This window comes from Miniopterus schreibersii (genome assembly GCF_964146895.1).
Source record: "Miniopterus schreibersii genome assembly, chromosome: 15".
In the NCBI taxonomy this organism is placed as follows: Eukaryota; Metazoa; Chordata; class Mammalia; order Chiroptera; family Miniopteridae; genus Miniopterus; species Miniopterus schreibersii.
In genome coordinates this window covers 45,568,475-45,578,775 of record NC_138115.1, presented here as the reverse complement: position 1 = coordinate 45,578,775, position 10,301 = coordinate 45,568,475, and the positions used below count along the sequence as shown (strand labels likewise).

The following is a 10,301-nucleotide window of genomic DNA, read 5'->3' as shown; positions in this document are numbered from 1 at the left end:
GGGTCTGTGAGCTAGGCTCTGGGGCTTATTCTCAGGGTGGTGGATGTCAGAGGTCAGCCAAGCTGGAGCCTTACGAGCAGGAGGCTGAGATACGATGGGTAATCCCCAAGGCCATGCCGTTTTGGAGCGTCAAAGGAAAAACTGAGAAAGTGGAGGTGGGAGTTCCCATTGTTCCTTCTCATTCCAGCCCCACCTTGACAGGTGCACAGAGTGGGACTGTGAAATCTGCCCTCAGCCTGCACCGGAGCGGGAAGCCCACCCACACTACCCGATGCCTGGGCAGCGTGGAGGCACAGTCCTGCCTTTGCCCACCCCTGGCCCTCACAGATACGGCCCACCCCACACTCCACCCAGAGAGCTCTTTGCTGTCCCCGAGGGTTAGCTAGAGACAATAAGGACTCTGGATGAGCCTGTCTGATCCACTATCCTCTGGGCCTGGGTCTCTGGGTTCTCCAGACAAAGCCAATTTGGGCCAAGCGATCTCAAGTCCAACATGATACCTTTATTAGAATTAATCACACCTTAGCTCCCCCCACAGGAGTCATTTTTGGATCTCGAGGGCTCACCTCGGAGCAGCACTGACCCTGCCCCCCAAGCTGAACTTGGCCCGGAATTTATGGCCTGGAATCCACGGCCTCATCCTGAGCCACTCAGCTCTACCCGAGATGGTCTGAGGGTCCGGCCCTCAGTCATCCTGGCTGTGTGAGGTCTTTCTTTTGGCCTTCGAAGACGTCGTGTGAAGTTCTGGGTACAAATTCGCCGTGGTGTTGAGAATGGTGTTCTTCGCCGCTTCCCCAGTCACATCATCCAGTGAGAAAGCCTGAGCTAGATCGTCGCTCAGATCTTCGCTCATGACCCTGAACAAGCCATTGGAGAACAAGCCATGAGCTCTGATTTTTGGAGCTGAAAAAGCAGCCACTCTGGGGCAGCTCCAGCAGGGACTGGTTCTGCCTTCCTGAGAGGCGGGGCTTTCCCACGCCTGCAGGCCCTGGGCCTGTGACGGACCCTCGCCTCTAGCATCAGGCCACTTTCACCTCCTGACTGTGGCCCGACCTTTCAGTCTTCTGTGTCTTTGGAGCTCTGCCCGCCATCTTCACCAGTACCATTTACTGAGCACTTGTCATGCACTCGACACAGTGCCAAGCTCTATGTGGGCTTAATCCTCCCAAACACCCTGTGAGAGAAGGCTAGGCTACATGTTTTTAACCTGTCTGTGCCTCAGTTTCCTCATCTATAAAATGGGGGATAGTGACACGACCTACCATGCATGTAGTTGTGGTTAAGACAAAGTATGGAAAGGCATGTATAGAACAGGATCTGACACATAGTAAATGTTCAATACCTGTTAGCTACTGTTATTACTATGTTCTCACCCCATTTTGCAAATGGAGAAACTTATAGGTACGTGAAGAATCTCAGAGGTATTAGATAACTTCCCTGTGCACATATAGGAAGTGGTAGCAGAGATGGAAACCCACACTCTCTGACTCCAGAGCCTGTGTTCTTAACTACTGTGCTGTTACTCTGCTGCATTGCACTCCCCTTGTCTACAATGGAGCAAACTCCTATTCATCCTTCAAAGCCCAACTGAAATATCACTTCCTCTGTGAAGCCTGCCCCAACTCCCCAAATGAAAGTTCTTCTCTCCTGTGGCTCCTATAGGTCCTGACATCCCTCTGTCAGAGCCCATTAGTGATAACTGTGTACATATCTGTCTCCCCATAAACTATGGCTTGCTCTTACTGCTGACAGTCCAACCCTGGTGGTGCCAATGAGAGTTTGAGGGAGGAGAGAAGGAGGGGAATGGTGGGGAGGAAGGGAGAAGAAGGCCAGATGCAGCGACACCTAGAGTATGAGCAGAGGGCACTGGAGGACATCAGGTAGCCTCTGCCCCTCACTGTTGCTTGAGTCCCCTCAGGTCCAAGGAGAGAGTAATGCACTCTGTTGGCCCAAATCCCAGAAGTGATGGTTCTGTCAATCATAACAAATCTCCAATGGGCATTTAGGAGACCAGAGGCCAGAAGCGCCCACAGAGGGGTGGGGTAGAGCCTAGTTCTGAGCTGCTGAGGCCCAGGCCAGCGTCACGAATCAAGACTGGGTTCAAGGAAAGGAGAAGTACTCAGAGAGCTGATCTCAAGGCGGTGCCCTTTGCCCTGGGAGGGCAGGGAGCCCAGGGCATCCATAAGGCAGTACTCCAGGCCAGACAGGCAGTCAGGAGGCAAAGAAAGGAGAGGACCTGGCTCAGGCTAGGTCAGGAGAGCCAGGCAGGATGGGAGAGCAGAGGCCGGGCTGGGTGGAGTTGGCTGGCAGCATCCAGGAGAGCTGGGGGAATGTAACGGACACAGTGGCTCTTTTGTCACAGGCCCTTTGGGCAAAGGTGCAGGGATGGACAGCACCTGCCGTGCTCTCAGGTGCCAAGAGCTTGCGGACCAGGCCCGTGCTGGCCAGAGCAGAGGGGCCTCGCACACCTACCTTGTCTTCGAGGGATAGAGCTCCAGGTTATCGGAAATGGGCTGATTGAGCGTTTCTGGAAGCAGGGAGCAGAGAGACAGGGAACAAATGGCCGAGATGAAGGAGAAAGAGCTGGAGATGGGGCTCTGGCTGATGAGTGTCAGGGACAAGATGGCTCCAGCTCCCCAGGCCAGAGTCACCAGCCCCAGGCCTGTCGTCCTGGAAGGAAAGGTGAGAGCTTGTCTAGGGGGCCCGTGGGCCCAGAGGCTGGGTAGAGTGGAAGAAGCAGCTCCCCAAAACTCCATACCTTCCAGTCTGTACCCTTTTTCTCTGGTTAATCCTCACTTGAGGATACTTTTCTATTATTTTTAGAGAGAGTGGAAAGGAGGGAGGGAGGGGGAGAGAGAAAAAGAGAGAAACAAGGATGTGAGAGAGACATCAATTGGTTTCCTCCTGCATGTACCCCGACCAGGGCCGGGGGTCGAATCTACAACCCAGGTACATGCCCTTGATGGGGAATTGAACCCGAGATCCTTTGATGTGCAGGCCAGCGCTCTAACCACTGAGCACACTGGCCAGGGCCACCCTGTCTTAACTCACTGTGCAACCTTGGAGAATTAGCTCTCTGTTGATTTAAAGCTGGTAGTACTTTCTGTGGGCCTACTTCGTGGGGTCAGGAGTGGGAGAAGACAGACCCACACAACACTGAGGGGGGGGTGCAGGGAGGAGCGTGGGGAGGAGCATCCTGCTGCCATCAGGGAGGTCTCCTGAGCCTCAGAGCTGCCCAGACAGGCAGTGCAAGGTGGAAACCGAGTCACACCGCCCAGGGCCGATGCTGGTTCTGCCACTTGCTCCGCCTGACCTTGAGCCAGTGCCTTTGCCTCTTTGATTTCACTAAGTAGGGCTAATGCTGGTGTCAGAGAGAATTTTTTGTGAAGGTGAGATGGAATAATCCATGTAAACTTCTCAGCATGCTGCCCAGTCCTAGCTGCTACGGCTCATCTTGTCATTGTCTCACCTTCTCCCCCCCACAGCCCTCTCCCACCAGGCCCATACCTGAGGACAGTGGGGAGGAGCTCGGCAGTGTAGACGAAGAACACTGTGATGGAGGCGGCCAGGCTGAATTGTCCAAGCAGGGCAATCAAGACCATCGTGGATTTCAACTCTGTGGCCAGATAACATGACCACCTGGGTTTGGGGCCATCCTGCCCTCAGGCCAGGTAGGGGAGGCCTGCCTGCCCATCAGCTCTCCCTGAATCCCTCTCAGGGGGCATCTCAACAGTCCACCCCAGCACCTGGTCAGCTGACTCAGGCATTCGGTCAGAGGAGGGTCAGCCTGCTGAGGCCCAGCCAGGACTCAGAGAGTCGGCCCTTGGGGTGGGAGGACCCCCGTGGCCTCTCAGGCCACCGACCTCCCTGCTCACCCACCTGGAGCCGGGAGTTCACCCCTCCTCTGTCCACCTCTGCTGGGCCCTGCCCCAGCCCCCAGCCCCCCTTTGGCCCAGCTTTCCTTGGCCCTGGGATGAAATCAGAGATACCGTTTTATCTAGTGGGGATTCTATTCCTAGTTTCTCTCACACATTTGAGAGTTTTAAACATTTCTGCTTGACTCATTACAGACCCACTTTAAACACACACACACATCAAGCAATAGAAATTGAATAACGAATTTGTTTCCTCATTTTGTTCCAGCCAGTCCACACTGCCAACATCCAGGAGGAGAAAAGGTCCCACCCAGTCAAGACACTCATAATTCCAGCCCCCAGAGAAAGAGGGGGCGCCTCCTTGAGGCAGACCCTGGACACAACGGCCCCAGTCCAGGCCCCAGCAGCTGAGGGGTTCTTGTGGGGAGCAATTCTGGTTGGACGCACACTGACGCCTTCATGTCTGCATCCTCAGTCCTGTCACTCTCTAACCCTGTGGTGTGACCTGGGGGCATATTCATTGTCCTAGGGCTCTTTGAAATTTTGAAAATATTGCCAGCTCCTGCCTGCCCCCCGCCCCAACTTTCCTTCTTTAGTTCTGAGCCCACAGGGCACCAGGGTACTGTGCCCCTGGGGAAGGAGAGGTCCCCATGCAAGAACACTCCATTTTCAGTGGGCAGGTTCTGCTTTCCTGGTGAGGTTACAGCTAAGAGGCAGGGCCTGGAGTAGCAGTTGAAGGATTATTTTTGTTGCATCAGTTCACTTTTTTAAAAAGATTTTTTTTTAAATTGATTTTTAGAGAGAGAGGAAGGGAAAGGGAGAGGGGAGGAGAGAGGGAGAGAGATCGATGTGAGAGCAGAACATCCATCAGCTGCTTCCTGTACACCACCTACTGGGGATCGAGCTCACAACCAGGGCAAGTGCCCTGACCTGGAATCGAACCGGCAACCTTTCGGTGCACAGACTGTGCCCAACAAACTGAGCCACACCGGCCAGGGCTGCATCTGTTCACATTTAACCACCAGACCTGACGTGGATTGGAATCAGGTGGAAGAAGGCTGCCCACCCTCCCGCCCTCACAGGGGACAGTTCCTCTGGACAGCTTGCCCTCTCCCGGGCCTCTGAGAGCTGTGAGCACCCAGTCTGGGCGACCCCTTCCCCCAGGAAGGGCAGTAACCTAGCAAGCGGTGCCTGGTCCGGAGGTGCCAGGGCCTCTGTAGGGAGGGTGGGCTATGGGAGCAGGAGGCTGACCCCCAGGGTGTCCTGTGGGTGGGACAGGGCAGGGGGCACGAGGGAGGGGTTTGGCAGAAGGCACAGGGTGGGTGGGCTGTACCTGAGGGGAATACAAGGATAAGCAAGTTCATGATGGTGCCTTGGAAGAGGGTCCCAGCCAGGCTCCACTTCCTCCCGAACTGCTCAAGCAGAAAGATGCAGCACAGCCGGGCGGGCACCTCCATCATGGGAGGGATTATCTGGCTGAGGTAGAGGTTCAAGCCATAGTGCCTCATCTTCAAGCTCAGCGTGTAACAGCTCTGGCCGACAGTAAACCTAGAATCAAGGCGGGAGGGAAACACTCAGAGGGCACGCGAGAGGGGCGCAGACACGCGCAGAGGGGGCGAGGCGAAGACAGAAGCAGAGGAGAGGGAGCCAGGGTGGGAGCAGAGGAGAGAAATAAACCCACAGACCAGGGAGCTCTGGGCCAAGCGGGGCTCCTTAGGCCTTGCTCCCTTGCAGCCGGGCCACGCCCCACTCCTTCACGGAGTTCCTGCAGGCACTTGCGTTCATAGTCCCTGCTGGCCAGCCTTGGGGACTCACCACACACAGCCCATCACCAAGGTCACCTTGCGCAGATGCCTGTTGTTATAGAAGTCCAGGACTGAGGCCTTAGTCACCTTCTTTCCGGGCACCTGTAGCTACAGGACACACAGGAGCAGCCAGAGGCAGGGCGGAGACCCCAGCTTGTTCCCACCCCTACAGGGCCCACAAGGCCCACCTGCCCCCACAGTGGCAGCCTGGTCTCTGGTCTTCCCCTGACAGGATTGGATTTTGCTGTCACTGTTCTTCTCGAGCAGTGGGCTGAGGACACCCTCTGGACCAAGGTCCCATCTGAAAGGATGTGGAGGGAAGAGGCCCTTCTACGACCCCCTGCCCTGCCCTGCCCTGCCCTGCCCACTCTGGACCTGAGGCCTCTTACCTTGTTCAACAGACTTAAGGGAATGGTCTTCTTGTTTACACCAGCTGCGTAGCACAGCACCTGCTTGGCCTCTTCTACCTTCCCCATTATCATCAGCCACCGAGGGGACTCTGGGAGAATCCTGCACGGTACACCCTCCCTTAACTATCACTCCAAGATGCCCCAGAGACCCATGTGGGCCCCATCCCCACCTCAGTGGTGGCCATCCTGTTCCAGCATGAGGCCAGTCAGATGTTGAAGGCCTTGAAGGTGACCATCAACCTCGAGATGTCCTCCGCCCCTCCTTGGCAGTCACCCCTTTCCCTGCCCAAGCCACACACAGGCCTCACTGCTGCTTGGTGTCACCCTGGCCACTTACTGTCTCTGCCCAACAGTTTCTTTCCCCTTGGTCACCTCTAAGAGCTCTCTACTTTCTATCTCAGGGGTCATCCCCACCCGCCCAGGCATACTGAGGGCACTGTCTTCCATGCCTACACCCTCTACTAGAGCCCGATGCTCATAGGTGGAATTTCAGCCCAACACTGTGAAAAAGTTATTCTGAGATGGCTCCATTTTTCAGGCCCTCTTCATCCCTCAACTCCCTGCCATCTCAAGGTCTTTTTTTGGCCTTCAACCCTGACCATTCCTTGGCCTTGAATCTTGCCTTTCGACACATTGCCTTCTGGTTTTCTGACCATCTCTCTGACATCTTTAAGGGTCTCCTCTGAGGAGGTGTTAACGCTAGGGTTCCAGAGGCTCTGCCCCTGGCTCTCTCTCATCTCAGCCACATGTACTTTCTCCCAGGGAACATTCCACCCACTCCATCCCTTCAAGGATCCTTTACACCTCTCAATCTCCAGTCCATCGGACTGAACCCTGTGCATGCCCTGTAGCCCTTCACTTACCAGCTATAACAGATGAGGTAGAACACAGGTGCCCCACCCACCAGAAACAGCAGCCGCCAGTGGGGAAGGCTGTAAGCAAGTCCAGTCAGGAGTATGATCCCCAAAGAACAAAAGCAGTGTTCCAGGATGATGCTGTGGGCCCGGTGCTCACCCACCAGCCACTCAGTAGCTGTGCAGAGGCCAAGACGACAAAAATCACAGCCAGCTCAGGGTCCCCAGGGCTGCCCCTGCACCCAGCCTTCCGAGACGCTCCAGCCCTGCTTGGGACAGTTCAGACTGGGCACAGGTTCTTCTGCCTGCTCATGATCTGCCCCAGGTCCAGAGACAGCCTTCCAAAGCCAAGCAGAAGAGTGGCCCTGTGTCCCCCAAGTCACACTCTAGGCCCCTTTCCTGACCTCCCAGTCACATAGATAACCTCCAGCCCCTCTCAGCCTGGCTGCTCCCCCTGCACACCTCCTGCTGGACCACATGCATCTGTCTCACTGAGAAGGCCTGGTTCTGGACACAATACCATGTGGCTGCTGCGGGGAAGGACAAGGAATCTCTGTCCTTGTCTTTGCTCTTAGTGCCTCCATGCATTGGCCACTTAGGTCTAGCGTGTGAGGGACCCAGATCCCTCTGGCCAGGCTCCATGAGCACACCAGAAGACAGTAGCTGCAGGGCTGGATGAACATGGGGGGACTTGGGGCTTTCCCATCACACAGCTCTGGGGTGAAATTCCAGCTCCTTCACTTAACCGCTGTGTGACCCTGAGCAAGTTGGTTGACTTCCCGAGGCTCAAGTATCATCCTCAGCTAAAGAAATGCTAGAATAGTGCCCACGGAACAGTGCTGGCCATACATATGAAGGGCTTGGCAGCTGGCTTGGCTGTTCTTCAGCGCTCAATACACTTAAGCCATGTGGGGGACCAAGGGGTATGAGAGGGGAATGTGTGGGGTACGAGGCCGTTAGGATGGAGGGTGAGAGTGTAAGGGCTGCCTGGGGAAGATTCTCTGCACCTCCAGGCAGCCTGAAGCTGAGGCTCCTCCTCCTACTGCGCAGGCGGGAGATTGGGTCTCAATTCTGTCCCGGCCCAGGTCCTCCAGCCCCTGCAATCTCCCCGCTATGCACCCTGCCAGCCCCATGCAGCCTGGCCTCACCTAAAGACACGCTGCTGATGCTGTAGCCCACCAGCGCCTGGGACACCGCGAAGCGGAAGAACAGGTACTGGTGGAAGCTGTTGACGAAGGCTGTCCCAAAGCCGAAGATGATCATCTCCAGGATGGACAGCATTATGGAGGGGTAGCGGCCGAGCCTGGGGGCAGCAGGGGGAGGCTGCGCCACGTGCATGGGCCTCCGTGTCTGGCCCCAACCCAACACCCGGGCCAGGTCCTGAGCCATCCATGGGCCTCCAGAGTGCCCTTATCCTGGCCTCCCCCAGCTGGAGACTCCTCGGCTCTGAATGCCCACAGGAGGAGGCAGAGACATCCCAGGGACCAGCAGAAACTCTGGGAGACTCACTTGTCACTTATGAAGCCGAAGATGAGCGACCCTATCAGGAGGCCTGCCAGGATCGTGGTGTGCACAGCTTCCAGGTTAAGTTCCTCGTTACACACCAGGTCAAACTGGGGATTATACACAGGGATTGGCCACAGGCCTCCACCCAGGGTCAGCCTTCTGGTCCCAGAGACTGAGCCTCCTTCCAGGGTGCGCCTTTAGGCAGAAGGGACCTGGGACAGGGACAGGTAGCAGGCCTCAGCTCTGTTACCTCTGCCTTCCGTCCTGCATCTGGCAGACTCTGGGAGTTAGGCCTGAAGAGAGGGACCAGAGGCACAGGGCAAGATGGGGGTGAAGGCCACTGAGTGAGGGCCAGCATCACTAAAGTCCTTCCCCAAAATACAGATGTTGGGTCTCAGCCTAGAGATTCAGATGGGCAGGTCTGTGCTCTGAAGGGTCCAGGTTGCATCTAGACTGAGAAACCCTATAAGAGATACCTGATCAAAGCCCATTTTTTCTTCAATTTCTTATCTTCTGTGAGTTCCGAGGGAAGAACCACAACTATAGAAGCAACTCCCTGGACAGATGGCAAACCCTGCCATCTGCCCTCTGCCCCTACCCCCAAATCCACTCCAGCTTTCTGGCTAAGGCTGGTGAGGCCAGGGCTGGGCAGCAGGAATCCTAAGTTTCTGCCCCAGCCCTTCTTCTGCAGGTGATCTTGGGCCAATTGCTTCCCTTCCCTGAGCCTCAGTTTCCCCACCTGTTTGGTGAGGGTGAGGGCATATCTCTGGGCCCATGTGGTAGCTACAGACAACTCAGGACAAGGCACACCTCATCGACCACTGATCGCCTCTTGCTCTCAGGATAGATCCACCCATTGCTGCACGACTGTGTGTAGTTGAGGCCAAACTGGATGATAGAATCCAGATCCCAGGTGACGGGCAAGTACATGAGGCACGTCCGGAAACTGCCGTTGGCATCCCTGGGCAGGGTCAGATTCAGCTGCTCAGCCTCTGACAGGTTAGGGCCCACCGCCAGAATCCAGCTGGTGTTGCAATAGGGCTTCTGCTCTGTGAACGTGAAGACGTCGGCAAACAAGAAGACGGCCAACAGGAGGTTGGGGATGAAGGTTAGCGCCACCAGCCTCTGCTGGAATGTGCCAAACTCCCCCATCACGCCCATGATATTGGCAAATTTGTCGTCCTGATGGATTTCAATGGCCCTCAACTTTCGTAACATCTCCAGTGACCAGGAATGGGGTTGTTCTAATGCCTCCTGCTGGTGTGAGTAACTGGAACGAGGCTGGGATTGGAGCTCTGCCCCCACGTTGACTTCACTTGTCATCTGTTCGAAGAAAGGGTGCAGCTCAGGCTCTGCCCACCACGCCTGGACAGCAGGGGCTGGCGTGGGAGCAATGATAGCAATTGGCCTCTCTTGCCCTACTGGCGTGGCTCAGTGGTTGAGCATCAGCCTAGGATCCAGGAGATCACAGTTCGATTCCCGGTCAGGACACATGCCCGGGTTGCAGGCTCAACCCCCAGGTGGAGGGCATGCAGGAGGCAGCCGATCAATGACTCTCTCATCATCCATGTTTCTCTCTCTCCCTCTCCCTTCCTCTCTCTGAAATCAATAAAGACATATTTGAAAAATAAAAAAGGAATTGGCTTCTCTGGATTGGAACAATTTGGATCCCAACCTTGATGTGCTCTGTAGTTCCCCCCTTTGCTTCTGAAGTTTCTTAGTTAACACAATTTGTCCCTGTTTTTCGTATTTTAGAAAATGCTGTGCTAAGTCCTGAGGAGTTTTCCTACGACTTCCCCGTAACTGAAACTTTGTTTACACACCTCAAGGCACTAACCAGTCTTGCAAAAG

At 55.5% G+C, this 10,301-nt stretch overlaps 1 protein-coding gene across 1 annotated transcript; it reads right to left on the bottom strand.

The window, feature by feature from the left end:
• Window positions 1–685: 685 nt before the first annotated feature.
• On the bottom strand, window positions 686–9,773 carry SLC22A14 (solute carrier family 22 member 14; the record flags this gene model as incomplete). Its single annotated transcript, XM_081159303.1, has 10 exons — window positions 686–857; window positions 2,473–2,670; window positions 3,508–3,616; window positions 5,209–5,423; window positions 5,691–5,788; window positions 6,070–6,190; window positions 6,954–7,122; window positions 8,093–8,247; window positions 8,454–8,557; window positions 9,261–9,773. The coding sequence occupies 10 exons, from the start codon at window positions 9,771–9,773 to the stop codon at window positions 686–688; spliced, it is 1,854 nt and encodes a 617-aa protein (XP_081015429.1).
• Between the last annotated feature and the right edge of the window lie 528 nt (window positions 9,774–10,301).